General features: G+C 44.1%; 1 protein-coding gene across 1 annotated transcript in view; it reads right to left on the bottom strand.

Annotated features, from left to right (window-relative positions):
* Positions 1 to 27,972, bottom strand: part of LOC126253311 (ABC transporter G family member 23-like) — a 591,420-nt gene that overhangs the window by 226,446 nt on the left and 337,002 nt on the right. Inside the window, exon 3 of the mRNA XM_049954545.1 lies at positions 18,003 to 18,090. Within this exon, the coding sequence (XP_049810502.1) occupies positions 18,003 to 18,027 (25 nt within the window). The 5' untranslated portion in view covers positions 18,028 to 18,090. The remainder of the gene's footprint in view (positions 1 to 18,002; positions 18,091 to 27,972) is intronic.

Here is a 27,972-nt window from a genome sequence, read left to right as displayed (position 1 = left end):
AGGCCTTAATTTGATGAAGAAATTTCTGAAAATATATGTTTGCATCACAGCATTGCTTGGTAGTGAATCATGGACATGGGAAAACTGGAAAAGAAGAGAATCGAAGTGTTTTAGATGCTGTACTATACAAGGATGTTGAAAATTAGGTATTGACATAGTAAGGAGTGAGGAGGTTTTCCGCACAACCAGCGAAGAAAGGAACGTGTGGAAAACATTGACAAGAATAAGGAACAAGATGAAGAGAATGATGAAATAACTTCCTTAGTACTAGAGAGAGCCGTAGAGTAATAGTCTGAGATGAACTGCTTGGCACAAGAGAGAAATTGGGTGGCGGGCTACATCAAACAAGAAGAATGATGACTCAAAACTATTTTTCTTTACCGTCTGTTTAATTCTTTCTTTAAAAATTTTAGTTTCCTTACCAGCGCCATAAGCTGTTCAGACGATATAATCAGGAAGGCAATTTCGTAGCGTTCCAGTCTCCCATGATTGTTAGATTACCATCTCCATTTGCATTTTCAATTACCTATTTAATAATTCTCATGTACTTTCTCAGTATAGCCAAAAGAACTTTTGGTGAAATTAAAAGAAAGAGAGGCAACGTTAAGAGTGCAACGGTTAATACCACTGTTCTGATTGTGACTTCGGCATGTATAACCAAACTGTTGTTGTTGGCGTTGGTTTACTGATCAATACATCATATTCGATCTTCTCATGAGAACAATCCTATTAGTGAACTGTTCACAGCAGCTTATACTCTCTGTCCGACTATCCTACTCACATCGAATGCTTCTCTCGTTACACCATTTTCTGCTGCTGTTGTTATTGCCATCTATTTCTCTGATTAGAAATCCTTACTTATCTTCTTTCCACTTCACTTCATTGATCCCCCTCCCGACTTACTAGCCCATATTGAGCCTTCGCATTTCTTTTTTCAGGTTTTTTTAGCTTTCCATTCACGTCTAACATAGAGAAATAGCAAGAACCCACCTGGATTACTTCATAATCATGCAGAGATTCGATAAATACAGTAGATGTTGGACTGTAAGGTGTACCCAGGATCACAGTGATGGTGAGCACATTGCGTTTGAGAGAATTGTCTGGAAGAGTCAATGTGGAAAGAAGTGGTATACTGGGGTAGTGAGGACTGACGGGGGACGTTTGGGGTTTTTGAAGGTTGAAGATTTTGCGATAAGGAATACAACAGTAGCCAGCTGAGTGTAAGAGGAATGGACATCTCTAAAAAAGGAAATCACACAGTTTGGACAGAAAAGTGTAGATACAGTGAAGCCGTCTACGAGGGGAGTACTCGGCAAAGTAACCTAAGGTAACAGAAGTAGTCTTTCAACTGATCGACGAAAGAAGAAAGTACAGAAATGTTCAGGGAACAGGCAGGAATACAGCAACTATAAGTCAGTTACGAATGAAAATAATAGGAACTGCAGGGAAGCCAAGGCGAAATGGTGGAATAAAAAATGTGAAGAAACTGGACGTGGCGCTTGATAATGAAAGCAAGAAAAATCAGGAACGTCCGTAGGATTTTTCGATCTAGCAAAAGTGTCGGACAATGTAAAATGGCTCAAGATGTACGAAATTCTGACAAAAATAGAAGTAAATCATAGGGAAACACGAGTAATATGCAATATTTACAAGACCAAAAAGGAACAATGATCATGGAAGACGAAGAATGCAGTGCTCGGATTAATAAGAGGGTAAGACAGGGATGCAGTCTTTCGCTATTATTGTTCAATCTCTGCACCTAAAAAGCAATGACAGGAATAAAACAAGGCTTCATGAGAGGGATTAAATTCTGGGTGAAAGGATATCAGTGATCAGGATAAGTGAGGAAAGGAATAAATGGAAAACACTGATAATAAGAAGGGACAGGATGGGTGGGATGATATGACATCTGTTAAGACATCAGGGAATAAGTTCACATCAGGGAATAACTTCCACTGTGCTAGAAGGAGCTGTAGAGAGTTAAAGACTGTAGAGGAAAGCAGGGACTGGAATACATCCAGCAAAGAACGGAGGACGTAGATTGCAATTACTAAACCGGCCGCCATGGCCGAGCGGTTCTAGGCGCTTCAGTCAGGAACCACGCTGCTGCTACGGTCGCCGGTTCGAATCCTGCCTCGAGCATGGATGTGTGTGATGTCCTTTGGCTAGTTAGGTTTAACTAGTTCTATGGGACTGATGACCTCAGATGTTGTGCCATAGGGCTTAGAGCCATTTGAACCATTTTTGCAATTACTTCCCTGAGATGAAAAGGTTGGCACAGGAGAGGAATTGGGCCGCATCAAACAAGTCAGAAGAGTGATGACCAGAAAAAAAAACACATAAAATAAATTTTCAAAGCATTTTAAACTACACAGTTCACTACCTGAACGCATCATGTAAGTACCTCCCCTACCACGTTATCACTGACCTTTTTATCGGGATGCCGATGTCTCGATACTTCAGAAAATGTTTCCATCAAAAAACTAGAAGGAAGTTATCACCGTGGATGGAAACTTACGAGTATCTGCATCGTTCAAGCAACAGAGAGCTGGTCAAGATTCTGTGTAAAGAATTTTTCGCACAGCGGAGTTTGAGGAAATGATGTATGGGAGAAAATTCCTCAATATGCAGGTGTCAGCTCGTACGTAAGGTGCACACGTCGAAAAATATACTGTGTGGTGTACTGGAGAAGCTGAGGAGGTATTTCGTAGAACAGGGGAGAGAAGTCTACGGTATGCGGAAAACTTCGAACAGTACAAGAGGCAGGTTATTGGGGCTTGTATAGATTTAAGCGAATATTGTCGTGGAAACGGAAGGACTAGCAGAGAACTAAAGGGGTTTGAGTTTGAATGAGTGTCATTCAGCCATTCAGCACGTTTGACGAAGGGAAAGATAAAGAAATTAGCACTGAATAAAAATAGATGCAAACTGAAACATAGGTTTATTTATACACGACATCTTGCAAACAATAAACGTACGTTGTAACGTGACAGAATGGGACAAAATATTCAGAATACATCGATAGAGCGTCAATAGAAAATTACGATATCCACATTGGTCATTGTGTGCGTTCATTACAGTCAATTATCTGTTCTACAAATCAATGTCTATATAAAACAAACACCTTGCAGTATAGTTAGCTGGTCATTTCAATATGTACTACTGTTTAAAGGTCGTCACCATAATTTGAATGTTAACAAACACAAGCATCTTGACTTTTTGAATTTTTATGCAGAAAAGCAATAGTTATATTTAAAGTATTGTACATAATATGAACAAAAATATGTTAGTAACTTTCGAATGAACATATTTCAAAGTAATTAACGTTTTCGTGTAATGTATTGTTTGCTCAACTGGAGTTACATATTTGCGGGACATAATTTTTGTAAATCACCAAAACTATACTGAAATTCTATAGAGTAATTCGAATCAGAAGTCAACTTTATTCATAAATAAACTGCTCAGATCTGCGGAACTTTAACTGTAATTCTAATAAAGTAGGCAACCCAAAATGTATGTACTTAATTTTCACTATTACTATTTTATGTAGGCCGCGCGGTTAAATCCATGGCGGAGGACTGTTGTGTTGGTTCAGTGCTCAGTTTCTGTGTTATAGCAGTGCATGCTTTGGCTCAGTGCTGTTACAGTTTTCGTCAAGTCATTTTTGTGTATGTTATTATTACAGTCTCATTATTGTAATAGGTAGTTAAAATCTAACTATGGCGTGTCGTCTACGTTTATTCGTAATTAGTATGCAGAACATATGTCTTGATAATGCAAATTGGTTCGTAGGCACGACTTACTGGAAAAGTATTTATTTTTCGACACCCTGAGTGACACCACCCAAACAGCCCGTAGCAAATACTTGGAAGATTTACAGCGACGGCGGCGGTGGTTTCATCAAGTTTCGTTTTTCTGTCGCGCAACAAGGTTGCCACATTCCTCATGGTCTTCGGCCAAATCCGAACTTGAATTATCCCAACTTGTCTTCACTGACAACTTTATTAGTGAAATTGTGAATGCGCCAAATACGTTTGCTAAAGAAAAGATACAGAAAGTCAATCCACTTGCCAAACGCTCACTGTGCAGCATGGACGGACGTTTTATTAGAAGAACTGAAGGCTTTCCTTGGTGTAATACTGAATGTGTCTGTAGATTTCAGTTTTGACAGCACTTGGTCACAACAGTCAAGATTAGGTGTTTCGTGTATGATAAATTTATTAATAGTGCATAACAATTTTCCATTCTGACAGCGTGTTAATTCTGTAAATATTAGCTGTTCCAGTTTACCTCATTGTATAAACCTAATTCAACAGTCTCCTGACAAATTATCGGGATAGTAAGTATTATATTCAAATGTTTTATGTTTTTATGTTGTACCTTCTGACATGTTCCACACGCACGAGAATCATCTCATTTTTTTGGTCTATGGAACGAAAACTGAATCTAATCTAATCTACGGCCATTAATTTGAAGGCAGAATTACTTAACCATCTTACAGAAGACTACCTATAACGAACTCCATTTTTCAAGGATGTTTTCTCTCATCTCCGTTTTTTTTTTTCATTATATATACGACGCTTCTTTTAGTCCCACCTGTTATGGGGATGCCAACGTACAAGAAGGAGCAAGTTGAGGAACGCTAGTGAGTGTATTCACAGTGAATGCAAAGAAATTTATATAACAATGAGAAACGTGGTCGTAGATGAGCGCACAGCAGGATTCAAAGGAAGAATGCAAGTTCTATTAACCAAATAAGTCTACGAAGCGTGTTTACGAGTTTTCTGCCTGTGTTATTGACAAAATAGTTATGTTTTTTCTCACATTCTATATTATGGTAAGAGAACTACAGAAAGTCTAATTCGTCCTGGTTTTCCTTTTTCAACCCAAATAGCGGTTCATTTGGGGCAGCAATTGATAGCTTGCGCGAGTGGTTCAGGCTATCACATCCTTAGTGATAGGTTCCACACAAGCCCTCAACTTACTCTGGAATTGTACGAAATGAAATTTTATCTAACAAGTACAGTTATGCCATCTATTAAGGATTTCATGTGATCTGAACAAGACGAAACTTGCTGAATGTGAGTTATGTCCATATTAATGGCTCTGAGCACTATGGGACTTAACATCTGAGGTCATCAGTCCCCTAGAACGTAGAACTACTTAAACGTAACTAACCTAAGGACGACACACACATCCATGCCCGAGGCAGGATTCGAACCTGCGACCGTAGCGGTCGCGCGCTTCCAGACTGAAGCGCCTAGAACCGCTCGGCCACTCCGACCGGCTATGTCCATATTACAATAAGATGAAAACTATGTGTCTTTCATTCCACGAAAAAAGGTTACTGACAATTTTGAGTCCATTATTTGGTCCTCAAACCCAGTTGATCACTGGTTATTTGGAGAAAGAGGTTCTGCAGTTCCTGAAACACATTGTTATTCTGGAATACACTAGGCTTATGGGAGGAGTGGACAGGGCAGATCAGTACTTTGGTTGCTATTGTTTTACAAATCGGTCATACAGGTGGAGAAAAAAAAATTACTCCTCTGGCTGACTGAAGTTGCTGTAGTGAACTTAATTCAAGAGAGAAAAACAGATGTGAAGAAGAACTACAGCCTTATCTTTCCTATAAAGGAAATATTATCAGACAGCTAGTCGGCCACGTGAGAAATACAAATTCAAAGCACAGAGGAAGATCATTGCCTGAACTGAGGAGAGACTGAATGGGAAGATGCGTTTCATAATGCAAAATGAAAAAAAAAAAAATCGTCAAAGTCTGCATGGTCTACAGCCAAAGCAAGAAGAAAGCAGAATCCGTTTTCTGCTGCCAAAAATGCAAGAGGAAGCCTAGAATTTAGCCGGGAAAATGTTCTACGAAATGCCACGCAAAAAAAAAAAAAAAGAATGAGCAACCATAAACATGAACACCACGTGTAGTTTCAAAAACTAGTGTAAATGAAAATAAAGTTGTCAAGTCACCTTCTATTGCATTTTATTATTTTAAAACAGTAGCGTACTAACCCGTAATCCCTTACAGTCTTACTCAAGTAAAATAATTGAGTTGGGGAGAATGCAATGAGTAGAGAAATAGGATTGGAAAACGTTAAGTATTGTTACGCTTGGCCCATTTCAACGTGGATAGACGGATCTGTCTTCCTAGATTTCCGACACATCCGATCTTTACAAATACGTGATTGGTTCGAAGAACATTTGATCAATAAAACTCAGAACGCTGTACTGGACAGTGGCTCAAAATGGCTCTGAGCACTATGGGAGGTCATCAGTCCCCCAGAACTTAGGACTACTTAAACCTAACTAACCTAAGGGCATCACACACATCCATGCCTGAGGCAGGATTCGAACCTGCGACGGTAGCAGCAGCGCGGTTCCGGACTGCAGCGCCTAGAACTACACGGCCACCGCGGCCGGCACTGGACAGTGAACGCTCTGTAGAAACAAAAGTATAATGGTCTCAATTAGAGCCATAAATTAAAAAAAATTATTGCACGGTGGGCTCCAAGGAAGCGTCATAGGGCTCCTAATATTATTGGCATACATAAAAGCCTTGTCAGATAGTATCAGCAACAGTATAAGACTGTTCGTGTTTTTGTACGGAAGAGAATCATCGCAGGACGATCGTAACGAAATACAGAAAGAATTGGACAAAATTCGCACTCGTTAATGAATGGGACCTTTCTTTAAATGTGAATGAAAGTAAGATATCACATAGGTACTTCGGAAAGTAAGTTACACATGTCGTCCCACAATAAGGCCACTACGCAACAAGAGTGGCGCATTGTCAGAAGGGAGTAAATGTTCAGCGTTTCCTGCAGACACAGCTATTCTGTTATACGAATAACTGGCGCATCACAGTGTGCCACTGAAATGGCGCGGAAATTAGAAGACAAAACAAAAAAGATAAATTGAAACCAGGTAACCAGAAATCAGTGTAATTGACTGTACGCATTATTTACAAGTAATGCTTCCTACACATAAGTGAACGTCTCAGTTTCCAATTACAGAAGTAACTTCTCTACTAATTTGGCAATAACTGACCAGAAAATGAAACAAGGAACTTGGTATATGTGGCATGAGGAAGGTCGAAGCAAAGGGGCCATTCGAAATCGCCACATTGTGTACAAATAAATTCACAGGTATAGTTGTGCATTGCAAGGACTACTACCACATAATTATATGCAAAAATTATTGACTTTTATCTACTTATTCCATTGACTAACACGTATAAAAAGCTACAACTCATGACCAGATTCCTAACAGAGAATGGAGGAACGTGATAACCCCAAATTGTTTTGACGATTAACAAGAAGTCATAAGTAAATTCAAAAAGTATTACATTCTCAAAATGATTCAAATGGTTCTAATCACTGTAGGACTTAACATATGAAGTCATCAGTCCCCTAGAATTAGAACTACTTAAACATAACTAACCGAAGGAGGTCACACACATCCATGCCCAAGGCAGGATTCGAACCTGCGACCGCAGCAGCAGCGCGGTTCCGGACTGAAGTGCCTAGACTGCTCGGTCACAGCGGCCGGCTATTATATTCGCAGTAAAAGTTTAGATGAATGCTTAAGCTACACATAGCGACCGTAAAAATATTAATACTTTCATCACTTATCTTATTTATTAGAAAACTAAGTTGCCAGTCAAGTCTTCAAACATGATTTCCCATAAATAAGCTTTTTTGAGATTTCACACTGCTATTGTTGGTGTGTAAATCTAGTACTAAATGGTTCAAACCTGACAAGACTTATTATAGAATATCTAAAAGCCCGGACTTGCCCTTTTGTACGATTTGGTTTGAAAGGGCACCCATGAACCGCGCAGGTGGACCTAGTGAGGGGATTCCTGGCTGGCGGTATTCGGATGTCGCCCCCCCCCCCTCCCTCCCGCTGCGCCACGTGGTTACGTGCTGCGTTGCATCACGGAGAGTCGGCCCTGGGGGCATCGCTTTCCACACGGCTGCCCAGGAGACGCCGTTCCGTGTTTCTCTCTGCTATCAGCGCACCACTCCAAAACACTCTCAACACACCTCGTTCACCAGCACAGCTAGTGACCCGCGTACTTTTTCTTTTCAGCCTTTCACATTACAGTTGTCAGGTATTTATACAATTATCCGGTCACCTGTTAGTGGGCACTGATACGAGATGTGTTCATCATTTGTGATGGCTTGAGCTCTGCGAGACACTTTGAGTGAGCTCTCCGAACGTAACCAGAGAAGATCGCGATGTTGGATTCTGGGGACTGGAATAAAGTCGACACTCTAATGGGTTCAGATTGGAACAATCGGCAGGCAAGTCCATTTCAGGAATGTTATTGTCTTTTCATTGTGAGACGATGCATTGACATACTCATACAATCATCGTCTCCGAACTGTTACCATACTGTAAGCAGTACACGATGCTGTAAAATCTCTTCATATGATCATCATTTTGATTTGCAGCTCATTGTGTTGGCCGTGTTTGCAGTTAAAATTGTTGGATGTGAGGTCCGTCAGCTATGCAAAACACCGTTTTTTCTCAGTACCCAAACATGTTTCGGCACCACTGTGCCATCATCAATGGGTTTTCGTTTTTATTTATTCTGTGATGTGAACATTTTTGTTAAATGATTATAAAATTATGTGCATTTTTAGTTCAAACAATAGATCGTTTCTTTTTGTAGACATCTTTACATTTGGTGTGCGTGAATTTTATGGATCACTTGTGTGTCAATTACTACAGGTAGCTTGTCATCTGCAACCAATCGATGTTGATGAGAAACTTTCTTGCTGGGAGTCAACCTATCTTCTAGAATGTAATTCAGTTTGTCGCGATGTTTTCTCGCCTAAATTCGTTTTTATTTACGTTTTCGTGTGGCAAGCACTTCCGTTCTCAGCATCATGCTGAGGTGTTGTGATGCACAAGTAACTATAACAAGTATTTTCCACAAATAACGTAGTAAACACTTTTCACTTCACCAAAACACAATGTGATTGTGGTTTGTTGTGTGTCCCAAACCAGTCAGTGTTCATTTGTTTCACCAGACAGTTCGGCGCCATATTTGAATTTTTTTTTTTTTTGCATTTTATCTTTGTGCGTGTGTATGTGTTTTCTGTGCGCTTCTCAGCTGTGTGTGTTGTCTTTTATATAGTGTTCCTTTTGTGTGTAAATGGTGCGTCTTTGCAGATCACAACACCTCAGCATGATGCGGAGAACGGAATTGCTTGCCACACGAAAACGTAAGTAAAAAAGAATTTAGGCGCGAAAACATCGCAACAAACGAAATTAAATTCTAGAAGATAGGTTAACCCCCAGCAAAAAACTTTCTCATCAACATCGTGTGGTTGCAGTAATTAACACCGAGTGATCCAGAAAATTCATGCACACCAAATGTAAAAGTATCTACAAAAAGAAACGATCTATTGTTTGAACTAAAGACGCACATAATTTTATAATCATTTAACAATAATGTTCACATTACAGAATAAATAAAAACTAAAACCCACGGATAATGGCACAGTGGTGCCGAATCATGTTTGGGAACTGAGAAAAAACGGTGTTTTGCATAACTGACGGACCTTACATCCAACAATTCTGTTCATGTGCTTCCACATTTAGCGTTTTCTTAAGTGCAATAACGGGATCACACTCTAACCACGCAAAGTACTCCCACACTGTGACACCACTTCCTCTGTATTTCACTGTTGGCACTACATACGATGCCAGGTAACGCTCTACAGGTATTCACCAAACCCATCGGATTTCCACATGGTATAGCGTGATTCATCACTCCAGATCATTCGATTCCAGTGATCCACTGTCCCTGGTGGATTTGTTACTCGGGTGGTCTCTAAGGAGTGCTCCACGTTCGAAGACACTGAGCTCTCCGGTCCTAGCCATTCTGTTGTTACTCTTATCTTCTAACAACACAATACTCTCTGCCTCTTTTTACACTGGCGTGTACGCCTTTCGTGACATATAGCGGTCAGTTCCGCATGACATAGGGGTGTCCGGATGCTTTTGACCACAAGAGTACAGTGCGTATAAACAAAGAAGGCAGGTGTGAATGTTATGAACTCTACTACTGAACAAAGGCAAACCTACGTTTATACCATTTGTACGTTTGTAAAAATCTTTTGGCAACTTTGACTGGAATACCCTCCTTGAAATTCTGAAAGTTGCAGAGATAAAGTTCTCTGTGGAAGGTTAGCTACAGCTTGTACAGAAACTAGACTGCAGTTATTGGTCAACGGACACGAAAGCGGCCCACCATATACAATAAGTGTCAGTTTTTCTCATGGCGTAGGTGATAGGTCACGGGACTTCTCACGCTTTGGCTGGGGTTCGATCCATGCTACTGTCCCATGTCCAAAGTTTTGTATCGCTTTCTTGTTCGGTTTTAGGAAACCGAACGAGGAACACGTTTGGTGACGCTGTCTCTGGCGGGCCAGTTGAATTTGCGTGTTCAGCGGTCTGATTGGCTAACTTCAATAATAATTAACTCGGAAACGGCGCAACGTATCGAAGTCTTTTCCCAAAAATTCTTTCTCAGCACACCCTATCTTGCAACACCTTTACAAGCTTTCCACATTGCTTCTGACCACCCTGTATAAACTTATATGGATATGGTGCCTGTTCTTTCGGACATGTCCGAAAGAACAGACAGCATACCTATATAAATATATGGTTCTGGCAATACCGGCCATGACCTTCTTGTTCTGTGCAGGTGCACACATATTCCCCGAACTCTTAGAGGACTTGGTAAGAATGTCTTGCATGTGTAACGAGTGTGTTGGGGTGGGACACTACGAATGTAGTGTGTGGATACAAGGTGAGAATGTGGGTCGTGCGGGAGGCGTGCGCGAGATAGTCCCTGCAGTCGCACTATCCTCTGTGCCCTCGGTGGCTCAGATCGATCGCCGGCACGGTAGCTCAGCGTGTTCGGTCAGAGAGCTGGTTGGCCTCTGTAATAAAAAAACTGAGGGGAAGGATCAACAGACGAACTTTAACGGATCTCATGTGACGTCCGCAATGACCACGCAAACGATGAAAAAAAGAGATGGTTAGAGCGTCTGCAATGCCATTTAAGCAGGAGATCCCGTGTTCTAGTCCCGATCGGGGCACAAATTTTCACCTGTCCCCGTTGATATATATCAACGCCCGTCATCAGTTGAAGGTATTAATACAATTCTAATTTCACCCTGTATAAAAGTGTATTTTTGGTCGTTACCCGGCCACCGCAAGGAACTCTGGCGTGTGGTCCATGAATCTAATGTTTGAAACGTAGTACAAGCGTCGCGGCAAGTGGCCTACTCGCTGGGAGTCACCAGTTCATGTTGGCCGACGACAGACTCGCATAGCCATAAGCGGAGTATCATCATTCGGAATTTGCTGTGCCTCGCGTTGGTATTACTAGCGATATCTTAAAAAAAATAACGCGGGCTTTAGTTTATTTATGTCATGTACAACTGGAGTCCCACAGATTACTTGAATGAAGATGAGAGCTGACGCTCTAAGACAATAGACGCGACGGCATTGTAAAAGAAAATGAAAGCTTGTGTGAACCGTTCATCGATACTCTCCAATCCCAGAATTAACAAGAACTACAACTCTGGTGGACGTTATTGTGAAGGGCGAGACAGTGCGTGGATGGAGAAGTGAGCAGGAGGCGAATGTGTAATGCGATCGTTTGGGGCAATAAAGGTATATTTATAGGTTGCGTTTTCTTCTTACTTTATGTGAATAATGTATCCTGGAGAATCCAGTAACAGTGAAATTATATTCACATAGTTTTAGGGTGTGAACTACTTTTGTTTGCATAAGACCTATCAACCAAATGCAGGTTACCGACGACGGTGAGCCGCCAGGGTGCAAGACGCAGCCTTCAGCGATTCTAATTTTATGAACCGCATGGCGCAAAACCTTCAAGTAAGTGCGTCTCGGCATCGGTTGAACAGTTTACAGATGAACTGAGAACCTTGCCTGTACGCTGGAATAAAGCAAAAAGTCAATAATAGTGGATCAGAGTTAGGTATTCCGTAGCCATTGAAAAAAAAAAAAAACATCGTATATAGCAGTTAATCGACAATCACCCGCTTACGAGGTCGACCATCTCCTATTTTTCTTGCGTAAGATGAAACAACGTCAATCCGCTGCAAATGTAAGAAAACGCCATATGAAGTTCACATACCGAATGAAGGTCCCTTTTGTGTGTAGCACAAATTCAGGAATATTCACAGAATTATTACTGCTATAAACAGCTGAAACTTTCGAAGTTAACCCTGGTTACCCCAAAATTAAGTCTTGTTGTCTAACTTATACACTCCTGGAAATTGAAATAAGAACACCGTGAATTCATTGTCCCAGGAAGGGGAAACTTTATTGACACATTCCTGGGGTCAGATACATCACATGATCACACTGACAGAACCACAGGCACATAGACACAGGCAACAGAGCATGCACAATGTCGGCACTAGTACAGTGTATATCCACCTTTCGCAGCAATGCAGGCTGCTATTCTCCCATGGAGACGATCGTAGAGGTGCTGGATGTAGTCCTGTGGAACGGCTTGCCATGCCATTTCCACCTGGCGCCTCAGTTGGACCAGCGTTCGTGCTGGACGTGCAGACCGCGTGAGACGACGCTTCATCCAGTCCCAAACATGCTCAATGGGGGACAGATCCGGAGATCTTGCTGGCCAGGGTAGTTGACTTACACCTTCTAGAGCACGTTGAGTGGCACGGGATACATGCGGACGTGCATTGTCCTGTTGGAACAGCAAGTTCCCTTGCCGGTCTAGGAATGGTAGAACGATGGGTTCGATGACGGTTTGGATGTACCGTGCACTATTCAGTGTCCCCTCGACGATCACCAGTGGTGTACGGCCAGTGTAGGAGATCGCTCCCCACACCATGATGCCGGGTGTTGGCCCTGTGTGCCTCGGTCGTATGCAGTCCTGATTGTGGCGCTCACCTGCACGGCGCCAAACACGCATACGACCATCATTGACACCAAGGCAGAAGCGACTCTCATCGCTGAAGACGACACGTCTCCATTCCTCCCTCCATTCACGCCTGTCGCGACACCACTGGAGGCGGGCTGCACGATGTTGGGGCGAGAGCGGAAGACGGCCTAACGGTGTGCGGGACCGTAGCCCAGCTTCATGGAGACGGTTGCGAATGGTCCTCGCCGATACCCCAGGAGCAACAGTGTCCCTAATTTACTGGGAAGTGGCGGTGCGGTCCCCTACGGCACTGCGTAGGATCCTACGGTCTTGGCGTGCATCCGTGCGTCGCTGCGGTCCGGTCCCAGGTCGACGGGCACGTGCACCTTCCGCCGACCACTGGCGACAACATCGATGTACTGTGGAGACCTCACGCCCCACGTGTTGAGCAATTCGGCGGTACGTCCACCCGGCCTCCCGCATGCCCACTATACGCCCTCGCTCAGTCCGTCAACTGCACATACGGTTCACGTCCACGCTGTCGCGGCATGCTACCAGTGTTAAAGACTGCGATGGAGCTCCGTATGCCACGGCAAACTGGCTGACACTGACGGCGGCGGTGCACAAATGCTGCGCAGCTAGCGCCATTCGACGGCCAACACCGCGGTTCCTGGTGTGTCCGCTGTGCCGTTCGTGTGATCATTGCTTGTACAGCCCTCTCGCAGTGTCCGGAGCAAGTATGGTGGGTCTGACACACCGGTGTCAATGTGTTCTTTTTTCCATTTCCAGGAGTGTATTTGCAGAAACAGTGTTACTCATAACAGTATATAAAGTTGAATTACTTCATATATCTTCCAGCATTCTAACTCTTAACTGCAGGCGGCAGCACTAGCAGTGGTGGGTATATAAAGCGTACTGGGGGGCGGTTGGCCGAGGGGGGGGGGGAACAAAGCAGTTGTTGGAAACGGTATCTGACGTCCAAAACGGCATGACCATTGGCTGTAAAGTGTTTGAGTGCCGCCGTGATTAAAGTGTACCGTGCGTGGCAAAATGGTGCTAACCGAAACTGGCACCGAAGCAACTGTGGTGCTCGAAGGGCCATAGACGACAAGGGTGAACCACAGTTGCGGATGTGTGTGCGTGCGGCTGTTGAGCAACTGACCGCTCAGATGCAACAATACACAGTCAACAGTGTTCCCTCAACGACAGTTCAGCGAACGTTGCTGAGTGTCGTCTTCCTCCGCAGGCGCCTGGTTCATGCACCCCTGCTGACTGCTGTTCAACCGGGACGAAGGCTGGAATTCGCACGCCATTACCGCAATTGGACGTCTTTGAGTGGCGACAACGACAAGTGGCCTTCTCTGTTGAATCGTGTTTCGTGCTCCATCGGACACATGGCTGTTGGCGTGTATGGCGTGGAACGTCTGAAAGCATTCACCCTCCAACAATCGTTGGAAGTGTACAGGCCGAAGGGCGTTCTCTGAATAATATGGTCATTCTGGAAAGCAAAAAAGGATAGTGTGCATTTGTTCCTGGGGACCATAACCACCCCTACCTGCACGATGGCATCTCCCAACAGGACAATGCAATGTGTCACGGTCTATGGTTGGAAGACCACCAGGATGAGCTTACCGTACTCCTCTGGCCACCAAGTTCCCTGGATTTAAACCCAATCGAGAATCTGTGAGACCAGTCGAGCGGGCTGTTCGCGGCATGGATCATCAAACGAGAAACCCAGTGCAGCTGGAGATGGCACCGGGATCGGCATAGTCTACATCCCTGTCGCTACCTTCCAGAACCTCACTGATTGCCTTCCTGCAAGTCACGCAGCCGTCAGCCCTGCAAAAGGTAGTTATTCAGGCTTCTGGCAGGTGGTCACGCTCATGTGACAAGATATGCAGAATACTACATTACGTCCAGTGACTCTTTCGTTTGTCGATCGCCTGCATCGGTTTCGAACTCGGCGAGTGCTTCTGTCATTGTTGTCCATTTGTCTGTTTCTACTTCGTTGAGATTTCAACCTCACACGGACTGGTCTCTCAATCAGCAGTATAAATCTCTCTGATTTTGTACATATTTTCGAATGTCCATGATTCAAGCTTGGTGTGTCCTTGCTATCGCTTATTATTTTCCGTGGCACACACGTATGTAACTTACACAGATCCCCCACACAGTTCTCCCAGAGTTACACTACTGGCCATTAAAATTGCTACACCAACAAGAAATGCAGATGATGAACGGGTATTCATTGGACAAATACATTATACTAGAACTGACAGGTGATTACATTTTCACGCGATTTGGGTGCATAGATCCTGAGAAATCAGTACCCAGAACAACCACCTCTGGCCGTAATAACGGCCTAGATACGCCTGGACGCTGAGTCAAACAGAGCTTGGATGGCGTGTACAGGTACAGCTGCCCGTGCAGCTTCAACACGGTACCACAGTTCATCAAGAGTAGTGACTGGCGTATTGTACCAGCCAGTTACTCGGCCACCATTGACCAGACGTTTTCAGTTGGTGAGAGATCTGGAGAATGTGCTGGCCAGGGCAGCAGTCGAACATTTTCTGTATCCAGAAAGGCCTGTACAGGACCTGCAACATGCGGTCGTGCAGTATCTTGCTGAAATGTAGGGCTTCGCAGGGATCGAATGAAGGGTAGAGCCACGGGTCGTAAAACATGTGAAATGTAACGTCCACTATTCAAAGTGCCGTCAATGCGAACAAGAGGTGACCGAGACCTGCAACCAATGGCACTCCATACCATGACGCCGGGTGATACGCCAGTATGGCGATGACGTATACACGCTTCCAATGTGCGTTCACCGCGATGTCGCCAAACACGGATGCGACCATCGTGATGCTGTAAACAGAACCTCGATTCATCCGAAAAAATGACGTTTTGCCATTCGTGCAGCCAGGTTCGTCCATGAGTACACCATCGCAGGCGCTCCTGTCTGTGATGCAGCGTCAAGGGTGACCGCAGCCATGGTCTCTGAGCTGATAGTCCATGCTGCTGCAAACGTCGTCGAAATGTTCGTACAGATGGTTGTTCTCTTGCAAGCGTCCCCATCTGTTAACTCAGGGATCGAGACGTGGCTGCACGATCCGTTACAGCTATGAGGATAAGATGCCTGTCATCTCGACTGCTAGTGATACGAGGCCGTTGGGATCCAGCACGGCGTTCCGTATTACCGTCCTGAACCCGCCGATTCCATATTCTGCTAACAGTCATTGGATCTCGATCAATGCGAGCAGCAATGTCGCGATACGATAAATCGCAATCGCGATAGGCTACAATCCAACCTTTATCAAAGTCAGAAACGTGATGGTACGCATTTCTCCTCCTTACACGAGGCATCACAACAACGTTTCACGAGGCAACGCCGGTCAACTGCTGTTTGTGTATGAGAAATCGGTTGGAAACTTTCCACGTGTCAGCACGTTGTAGGTGTCGCCACCGGCGTCAACCTTGTGTGAATGCTCTGAAAAGCTAATCATTTGCATATCACAGCACCTTCTTCCTGTCGGTTAAATTGCGCGTCTGTAGCAAATGGTTCAAATGGCTCTGAGCACTATGGGACTCAACATCTTAGGTCATAAGTCCCCTAGAACTTAGAACCACTTAAAACTAACTAACCTAAGGACATCACACACACCCATGCCCGAGGCAGGATTCGAACCTGCGACCGTAGCGGTCCCGCGGTTCCGGACTGCAGCGCCAGAACCGCTAGACCACACGCGTCTGTAGCACGTAATCTTTGTGGTGTAGCAATTTTAATGGCCAGTAGTGTAAATATTTGCAGCGCGCATAGTTCGTAATCTTTTTCTTGTCGTAATTTTTAAGTAGACGTATCTCCCTATCTTCCTAACTTTTAATTCAGTACTAGTGACAGATTCTTGCACACTATTCTTTCTGTTGTATCTCTGCGTTCTCTGAATCACAGAGATCAGTTCTGTCTGTTGCTTTCGTCGCAAGTGTTTCTTCTAACTAACTTTGAGGGAAATTTCCGCTAAAGGCATTTGGTATAATGTTGTATGAATCTTCGTTACTGAAATTAGAACGTGCTCCTCACAATCTATTGTTGACAAATTTATATTAATGTATTCGTATAACCATATAATTATCGGAGAATTTACATACCAGTTTTTCTGAAACGTCCCGCATCCAGAGATTTGATGTGGATGTTCAATAGATACAAAATACGTCGCACTCTGTCGTTGCATTTATATCATTATACACTACAATATGAGTGAGTAACACTACAGGATTACGTACGAGGGGTGCCCAGACTGTAATGCACCGCATATTTTTTCTCAGCCGAAAACAATGCTACGAATGCCAACCGTTACGTATGTGTTATTTGAAATCTTCTGAGTGAGTGCGCCCAGTTTCCGTTACTTCCGACAGATCGCGTAGCTGCAGGACCGTTTCAAAACGGCGTCTGTTGGTGATGTACGATACAAACAACGTGCCGTCATTGAATTTCTCACTAAAAAGAAAGAAACTTTGGGGAATATTCACAATGGCTTGTGCAAAGTCTATGGAGCATCTGATGTAGACAGAAGTACAGATAGTCGCTGGGCACGGAGGGGGAGGTCATCAGAAGAAGGTTTGCCGGAGCTCCACAATTTGCAGCGGTCCGAGAGACCATCCACGGCTGTCACACCTGACCTAGCCCCCTCGGACTTCCATTTGTTTAGGCCATTAAAGGATGCCATTCATGGAAGACTTTTTGAGGACGGTAAGGAGGTGATTCACACAGTGAAGCACTGGCTCCACCATCAGGACAAGGATTGGTTTCGATAGGGTATACACGCCCTTGTTTCGCGCTGGCGGAAGGCCATAGAACGGGATGGAGATTACGTGAAAAAATAGGGTGTGTAGATAAAACACCACTCTTTCGCGTGTGTAATTCTCATTATGTTCAAATAAAGAATTTTTGAAGAAAAAAATGCGAACTATTACTTTCTGGGCAACTCTCGTATGTTCAACACTCTTGTAGTATACCATTACTCACGTAGTTCAGTTACGGGAACAGACTCACCTGTAGAATTGACTTGCGACGACATTCCGTTGTCCTCAGAGAACGGGTGATTCACCAGGTAAGTTTACCAGTTGGAGCTGTCATCTACCTGTAAATAAGCAAAGGAGAGTGATCAGACTGACACAACTATTTCATCTAGGTTCAAGCTAAACAAAGAAAAAACTCCCGAAGGCTAGGCGAAGAGGACCTGTATCCTGTGGACAGCGTTCTGCAGTACAGATACAATCCACTACGACAGCTAATAAAATACAATCCACTACGACAGCTAATAAACATTAAAAAGATGATATTTCAAAGATGCTAACATTGGTAGATAGGCTGCAGAGAAACATTTATAGTTCGAGAAGCGTTCTCCTTTTGAAAGCAGCCTTTTGAGGATAGACCGACAGTGGCCGTGTACAGCCGACTAAACATATTAACCCGTCAAGATTTATCGTACTGGTTTGGTACAAGTGTGAGACCTTCTCCTCGGCATCATACGCCCGTCCTTGACGTTGTTTTGTAATTTGAATACACACTGATGGACCACAACATTATGATCACCTACTTCATAGCTTGTTTTTTGATATTTGGAACAAAATATACCACTTATTCTGCTTATGAGGGATCCGGCAGTTTGTTGGTAGGTTTGTGGAGGTGTGTGGCATTAAAAATGTTCAAATGTGTGGTAATTCTTAGGGGACCAAACTGCTGAGGACATCGGTCCCTTGGCTTACACGCTACTTAAACTAACTTAAGCTAAGAACAACTCACACATCCATACCCGAGGGAGGACTCGAACCTCCGACGGAAGGGGCCGCGCAATCCGTGACATGGCGCCTAAAACCACGCGGCCACTCCACGCTGCTGTGTGGCATTAGATGTCTACACACAGGTTATGTAATTCGCGTAAATAACGGGCCGCTGAGTTGCGGACCCGGTGATGGTGCCCGGTAGCGACCCAGATGGGTTCCACAAGATTTACATCAGGAAAATCTGGTCGCCGAGACGTCAACACCAATTCACTGCAATGCTCCTAAAACCACTGCAGCGCGTTTCTGGCTCCGAGACACGGACAATTATACTGTTCAAAGACGGCATCGCCGCCGGGGAAGACATCAAGTATGAAGTGATGCAGCTGGTTCGCAGACATCAGCGTGTCTTCTATTACTACTACAGGTCCCATGCAAGGGTTGGAGAATGTCTCCCATTCCATAGTACGTCTCCCACCAGTCTGCTTCCGAGGCACGCTGCACGTTTCTGGCCGCCGTTTATCTCGACGACAGCGTTTGTGGAGACGATCATTGGCCTAGTGTAGCAAAAATGTGATTCATACGAAGAGCCGACACGTTTTCATTGATCGACGGTCGAATCCCGATGGTCCCGTGCCCACTGCAATAGTAACTGACGATGTCGTTCCGTCAACATGTTATCATGTAGGGATGGTCTGCTGCGGAGCTCCATGTTCAACAACGTACGTTGAACGGTGTGCTCCGAAATACTTGTGCGTGCACCAACATTATGCCTTTCGGCATAGACGCCACAGATCACCATCTATCTTAATTTACAGAGCAGACAAGGTTGCGAACCCAACGTTCTGTGAAAGGTCGTGGACGTCCAACCATTTAACGCCTAGTGGGTGTTTCACTTTCATTCTACCCCTTTCCGTAGATGCTCACGACAATAGCACGTGAACATTCGACCAGCTTCGCCGATTTCGAGATACTCGATCACAGGATCTGCCGAATAACAATCTGCCCTTTGTCAGGGTCTGTCGTCTCAATGGATTTCCCCATTTGCAGCCCATATCTTCGCTACGATGATCCCCCGTTCGAATCCTCTCCATTCGAATACTTTTGTTACCGCGACACGTGCTCGCAACGCCACCAGGCTGCATCAAACGTGGCGGTAGGCTTTGATCATAATGTTTGCTTATCAGTTTAAATACTCGTAACTAAGACCAGTTACTTACGAAATATTTCTTTGAAAAATATAATCTTTTGGTTGAAGAAGTTTTATTTGGCGCCGATCGCATAAAATACATATGTCGACGACTAGTTTCGGCAAATGTTAATTACCATCTTCAGATCCATAACAAACATTGATCTAGTCCCTCTATGTGTGGTGCATTGTCATCTAGTCCTGAATACATAGGCACTTACGTCTCTGGACGCGATATTTTAATATCGTATATGTTAAGAACTTGGAAATGGCAGTTACAGTTTGCCGAATTTAGTTGTTCACATAGGTATTTCATGCGAGCTGGGCTAAATAAAACTTCTACAATCAGAAGATTCCATCGCTCACTATGTCCGGACCATCTCAGCCACTGCGACATTATTTTGTCTTGTAGTCTTATACCATGAGCCTGTTCTCGGATTTCCTCATTCCAGATTCTATCCCTCCGTGTCTTCCCAACCAGGCTACTAACAAACCTCATCTCAGCTGCCCGATTTCTGCCAATGCCTTTACTTCACAGGATCCATGTTTCATTCACAACCATACATCAAAACGTGCTAATTGAATATAAACGAAAAAATGTTTACAAAAAAGGTAGAACATACGATTCCCTCTTTAGGACAAGAGACGGTAGATGCGAAGGAATAGCGTCCTTTCGCAGACTCACAATAAAAAAGTTCCCAAGTGGTGGATGGGCGATTAAGCATCATTAGCTGACCCTGCCAGGGCAGAGAGAAACGCTGAAGAAAAGAAAAAGAAGACCGAACAATGTTGTGCCATAGAAGCAACTATGAGCGACCCCTGAGTAATATCATTGCGTTTTCTAATTGGACTCTCTGTAATAATGTGTTTACTATTGCACAACTGTACAATCCTGTCGCGACGAACTAGTTCCAGATACGTTGTGCGGCAGACATGGCAAATAAGCAGGAAGGCAAGCGAAGTCGCGCCGTTCACGCAACAGACAGCAGATCCATTTTGTTTTTGGTAGCATCTGCACCGCCGCTGCTGTCTTAGTTCCGATGGGTACCTCGTCTCCAGCAGCACGGGTGTACACGCTGGCTCAATCACAGACTCTATTCCATCGCCTTCGCGAGAGGAGGAAACTTTTAAAAGCGCAAGATCAATCTGAAAACGAATCAAGTGGCATCAATATCTCTGACTAATTGTAACCTTCCGTTACTCATAAATCTGCCTCACGCCTGTGGTCTACGCTTCGGTTAATCTTGTGTAGTTTGTTTGCGGTCCTAGCATATGTTACAATTTCTTACGAAGTGATCGCTGCTTGTTCAGAAGACTGCAATTGGAAATCGATTCTTTCATTGGTACTCATATTGTACAGCTTGCTCGGGTTGCGCCCAGAAATTCCAATTCGCACTATTTATGTGACGTTTACGTTAAACGAACGCAGTTCCTTCGACAGATCACGCGTTTCTTACAACACGCGGACGTATTATCCAATGGAATATTGCTCTAGACATGCGTGGAGAACAAAACTTACGGATCTACAGGTTTCCTCGCGCGGAGGACGCCGTTGGGAGTACTGTCGCCACATTTCTTCTATCAGGGGCATATCTAGGCATCTTGCTGGCCACAGGAGTACTTAAATACCACGTAGACAGTTCCTGCAGACATTTGCCATATATGGACAAGCATTGTTCTGTTGAAAGACAGCACAACGAAGCTGTCATGTAAGAGGTGCTACATGAGGACGCACTGTGTCCTTGAAATACTGTTGTCTCGGGAAAGTTCTCTCAATCATTATCAGGTGTGACGCGAAGTCATACCCGATGGCTCCGCACATCAAGATGATAGGAGTAAAAACATTGTTCCTGTCCAAAATGCTGGAAGAATGAGACCACTCCTCAGGTCGACACCATACTCGCCAACGACAGTCGTCCGTCTAAGTGCAGAACCGCAGTTCATCGTCGACACAATGCTTCAATCTGTATACATTAAGTCATACCTATATGAGACCAGTAAAATCTCTGGAATTGTGTCATTTAATTTCCACATCTGGAGGTTCCACAATTCGACCAGTTGGACTAATTAAGACCCACAACGAGGCCACTTTAACTGTGGGGTGCTGATGGCGCTGTCTCACGCGAATATGCGGCATCTGCGTGTCCCCACAGTGATTGCTCAATATCTGACGCTGTTCACACCCATTATATACCCTACCAGGCCTGGTAACAAACATTAAACACGAGCAACAGGAATGCACACTGAGCGTTCCACCTGCCCGCCCCGATAGCTGTCAGCATGACGGATTGCCGTCCTACGGGCCCGGGTTCGATTCGTGGCTGGGTCGTGGATTTTCTCCGCTCAGGGACTGGGTGTTGTGTTATCTTCATCATCATTTCATCCCCATCTGGCGCGCAGGTCGCACAATGTGGCGTCAAAGACCTGCACCAAGGCGGCCAGACCTCCCCCGCAAGGTCGGGGTGGCCGAGCGGTTCTAGGCGCAACAGTCTGGAACCGCGCGACCGCTACGGTCGCAGGTTCGAATCCTGCCTCGGGCATGGATGTGTGTGATGTCCTTAGGTTAGTTAGGTTTAAGTTGTTCTAAGGGACTGATGACCTTAGAAGTTATGTCCCATAGTGCTCAGAGCCATTTGAACCATTTTTTGCCCCGCAAGGGGCCTCCCGGCCAATGACGCCAAACGCTCATTTTCATTACCGTTCCACCTGCCATAGAGAACTGTAGTTCTAATCATTTGCACATCCACCGATGGTGTGTACGTGTGCGAACCTACACTGACATCTGATCAGGTGTTTCGGGTGTTTCACTTTTTTTCTCAGGCAGTATTCTCGTTCCAGATTAAATCTCTCCAACAGATACTCCTACATACTTGAAAGTTGTGGCTGATTCCAGGAGCTAACTGCTGAACGCCTTGTCAAACTATATCGGATCACTGCATTAATTTGCCACATTCCATTACATTTATTTATGCTCAGCGTCAGCAGCCGGTATTTGTACGAGGTGCTCACCGACTGAAAGTCTTTCTGTGTGTTGTAACAATTTCATAACATTACCCCCTTCCTGTCTAGAAATGCGTTACTTCCAGAATTCCAGAATTCGAACCAAGAAACAACTGCCAACACGAGTAGCTTACATAGTATATGCCCTCGGTGTAGCGAAGAAATTTAAATCACTTAATAAAAGCAAGGCCTCCAGTCCAGATTGTAGATCAGTCAGGTTCCTTTCAGCGTATGCTGATACAATAGTCCATAGTTAGCAATCATATACAATCTCTCGCTTATCGAAATTTCAATACCTAGACTGGAGACTTGCAGAAGGCACACCAATACGCAAGAAAGGAAATAGAATTAATCCGTAGAATTAGACCCAATCACTATCATCGATTTACAGTTGGGTTTTTAATACGTACTGCGCTAGAACATTGCGAATCACCTCGAAGAACACGATTGACAGGGGAATTGATACCATATTTTTAGATTTCCAGAAAGCACCGTTTTTCACAAGCTTCTTCTACTCGAATTGTGTACCTATGGAGTGTCGCCCCAATTGTGCAACTGGGTTCGTGAGTACCTGCCAGTATGGTCACAGTTCCTAGTAGCTGATGGAAAGTCATAGAGTAAAACAGAAGAAATATCTGGCGGTACCAAGGAAGTATTATAGACCCTCTGCTGTTCCTGGTCTACATAGACGACATAACAATCTGAGCAACCCTCTCAGGAAGTTTGCAGATGACGCTGTCATTTACGTCTTGCAAAGCCATCAGACGATCAAAACCAATTGAAAAATGATTTAGGCAAGATATCTGTATGGTGCGAAAAGTGGAAATTGGCTCTAAATAATGAAAAGTATGACGTCACTCCCATGAGTACTAAAAGAAACTACGTAATTTCGGTTACGCGATAAATCACACAGATCTAAAGGCAGCAAATTCAATTATTTACTCCGGGATTACAATTATGAGTAACTTAAACTGGAATGATGACATAGATCACGTTGTGGATAAATCAAACCAAAGACTGCAATTCATTGCGATAACACTTAGAATGTGCAGCAGGTCTACTAAGGAGACTGCTTACACCACGCTAGTTTTCCCTCTTCTAGAGTATTGCTGAAAGGTGTGAGGTCTGCATCAGATGTGGCTGATGTAGGACACCGAATATATTCAGAGCAGAGCAGTTCGTTTTGTACTATCGCGAAATAGGGAAGCGAGTACCACAGATGTGATACGTGAATTGGTGTGCAATCATTACAACAAAGGTGTTTTTCATTGAAGGAGGATCTTCTCGTGAAATTTCAATCACCAGGTTTCTCCTCTGAGCCGGCCGGGGTAACCGAGCGGTTCTAGGCGCTTCAGTCTGGAACCGTGCGATCGCTACGGTCGCAGGTTCGAATCCTGCCTCGGGCATGGATGTGTGTGATGCCCTTAGGTTAGTTAGGCTTAAGTAGTTCTAAGTTCTAGGGGACTGATGACCACAGATGTTAAGTGCCATAGACCCCAGAGCCATTTGAACCATTTTATCCTCTGATTGCTGGGAATATTCTTTGGCGCGTACCTAAGTAGTGAGAAATGACCATCATCGTAAAATAAGAGAAATCAGAACTCGCTCAGAAAAATTTAGTGCTCGTTTTCCTCGCGCGCCGTTCGAGAGTGGAAAGATAGAGAAATAACTTGAAGGTGGTTCGATGAAACATCTGCCAAGCACTTAGTTGCGAATTTCAGCGTAATCATGTAACGTAGAAGTACTGTTTCAACGACCCTATCATACCATCCTTGTGGGACGCTGTCTTCCCCCCTGATGACATACTGGCATCTGTTTACTAGGAAGTCTTCAGTCTAATCACATATCTGTTCATATATTCCGTACGCACGTATTTAGTTTACAACGGTATGCAAAAGTATTGAAGGCTTTCTGGAAGTCAAGAAACACGGCATCAACCTGACCTGTTCTGTGGCTCTCATGAACAGAGAGAAGTGGTTTTTCGTATGATCTGTGCGACTGAAAAGTATATTGACTCCTGTAGAACAAAACACAAATATTTCAAGAAAATAAAAGTAAAGCAGACAGATAATTATATAAAAAAAAGAACGCGCTCGCATAATGTTAAGAATGAACTCGAAACTGCAATCACGGTTCCGCAACAGCTGTATAATACTGTATTACAGAACAAATTAAAATTTGTGCCGCACTGGGACTCGAACCAGGATTTCTCGCTTTTCGGGAGAGGTTGCTTTAAATAATTCGGTTATCCGAGCACGCTCCCAGTAGCGCCCAATTCTCCATTTGTCTGGTGTCTGCACTCCCTTGTGCTCGCACCATATTTGCGTGATTCCCACACAGAGTGAGATACTGTTTTCTCTCATCACTGCCTTGCTATACAGTGCGAGCACAAGGGAGTGAAGACACCAGCACAGATGGAGATTTGGGTCGGTCCTGGAGGTGTGCTTGGGTAGCCAAAGTGGCTGAGACGGCCGCTCGCGACAAGCGGCAATCCGTATTCGAATCCCAGTGCCGCACAAATTTTCAATCGTTCTGAAGTATTCTGCAGCTGGTGCGAAACCATAATCGCAAATTGCGAGATCATTCTTAATTGACGGGCGGTTGCTCGTGAACACAGTGCCTCACACTGCACAATAGTGGTCCAAAATGTTTCGAGACTGATTCAAAACTGGTTCAAATGGCTCTGTGCACTATGGGACTTAACTTCTGAGGTCATCAGTCCCCTAGAACTTAGAACTACTTAAAGCTAACTAACCTAAGGACATCACACACATCCATACCCGGGTCATCAGTCCCCTAGAACTTAGAACTATTAAACCTAACTAACCTAAGGACATCACACACATCCATACCCGAGGCAGGATTCGAACCTGCGACCGTAGCGGTCGCGCGGTTCCAGACTGTATCGCCTAGAACCGCTCGGCCACCCCGGCCGGCTTCGAGACTGGATTAGCAAAATTAGAGAAAAGTTAACAGGTGGTTTTAAAGCCTCATTTGTGCTAAATAGTTGATACAATCGCGGGAAACTGCCAGAGAAGTCCTTCTTTGGGAGTAGTTCAACCCGCGCGTCACAATGGCTTGAACGTCGGTTATGCGGTCAAAGCGTTAATCCTTCACACGAATTTCTACACTTGGTCGTTTTGTGGGACATTCGTACTGATAGCATCACATCTTCTCACCAGTGACGATTTTTTCCAGAAAAGAACTGTCCGGGTTTTGCATTTCAATCAAGTCGTCCACACGGTGTTTATTTTTGTTCGGGAGTCAAGGTATACGGGACAAACTTTTGCACTTCTGGAGAATGTTTTGAACACTTGATTTAGAAATGTTGCTCCAATGCGATTCGTGGCACAACAGTATTGACACACTACAGCCGCACGTCTACTGCTTAACACTACCAGCCGGCCTTGTGACCGAGCGGTTGTAGGCGCCTCAGTCCGGAACCTCGCTGCTGATACGATCGCAGGTTCGAATCCTGCCTCGGGCATGGTTGTGTGTGATGCCCTCAGGTTAGTTATGTTTAAGTAGTTCTAAGTCTATGGGACTGATGACCTCAGATGTTAAGTCTCATACTGCTTAGAGCCATTTGAACCATTTGACACTGCCTACTCACAAATGACTAATCCAACGCACATCTGTTGTTTACATTTGCTAGTTCAAGCTAACACTGTAGTTACTGCGCTGACTCTACGAGGTGTTGTTCTGTATCCAGAAATTTTCACAACATGTACAGTTCCTTCCTCGACCTATTACTTTTCTTAATTTTTAAAGTTTTTGGTCCTGGCCGAACTGACATTTGTCAGTGACATAAGTGAGGAAGTTTCTCCAGGTGAAACGCCGCATAGCTGTTAAATTTCCCATGCCACTTCCTTCCGTGAAGTATACCTGAGGTGTGTTGAAACAACTTAGCAGGTAGTTTTGCAGACAGTGTGTGTTCCGTATGACAGAGTCTTTCCTAATAGGTGGGTTAAACAGCTGCTTGCTACTCACGCAACAGGAAGCAGCGTCGAGACGAGGTGAAGCATTGCCAGAAATGTGACGCAATGGTCAATAAATACTGCAGCCTGAGAAGGAAAGAGATAGTCTTCCAGTTACTCCGTTTTTTGTTTCACCTGTCATATCTCTGGCAATTCCTAACTCACTGTAGCAATATGTTCACGGTCAGCACATCTGAAATAGCTTGAAAATGTTTCTACGTGCCGAATATTTACGTACTAATCTGTAACAATATTTACTTTACAGCTACGATAAATCAAAATCACCTCTCCGTTTATTATTACAGAAATATATTAAAAAAGTTAAACATATCGAGAGTACAATACTTGTGCACACGTTGTAACAGGTGATAAGTATGTGACGAGTATCGGATCTCAAATGAAATACAATCTAAATCTGCAGTAAGATGCTCTCTTATCAGATCTGCTAGCGAATGACATATCAATGTAAGCGATTGATATATCAATAAACAAAGTGAAGCCGCAACTGTCCCTCGGCCAGTGAAAGGAAAATGAAAACAGGTATTGAAAAATTGTCGAAATTCAAAAACGATAGAGACATTAGCACAGAACGGGAGCACATAAGCAACTGTCAGTTTCCCGCGTTCGTGATATGTTTGAAACACCTGAGACCGTGTGGTATGCAGAGAAGGGAATATCTGAGTTACCCCAATCAGCTTCAAGCCCTGCTTCCTCGAATGTAGTTGAAAATTTTTCTGGGTCACTGCAGAAGTCTAGAAAAAGAATATGTTCATTTGAGCACTTCATGCATTGTAAACACGTGGTAGAATATCATTGTAAAATGAATAAGTCACACATAGGATCAGTTATGTCATACAAGCACCTTGCAGAATCACTATGTACGAAAGGGACGAATACATTAGCTCAGGTGTAGGTAGCACAAATGGCTGGATTTGATTTATGGGTATTGTACTGGGGAAATACAGTTTGTTTACGAAAGAAATCGCTTAAGCATCATTTGTACGACCCACACTGGGATACCGCTCAAGTGTGTGAGACGCATATGAGATCGTAGTAAACGAGGAGGTCGATGG

This window comes from Schistocerca nitens, chromosome 4 (genome assembly GCF_023898315.1).
Source record: "Schistocerca nitens isolate TAMUIC-IGC-003100 chromosome 4, iqSchNite1.1, whole genome shotgun sequence".
NCBI lineage: Eukaryota > Metazoa > Arthropoda > Insecta > Orthoptera > Acrididae > Schistocerca > Schistocerca nitens.
This window is presented reverse-complemented; position numbering and strand designations above follow the sequence as displayed.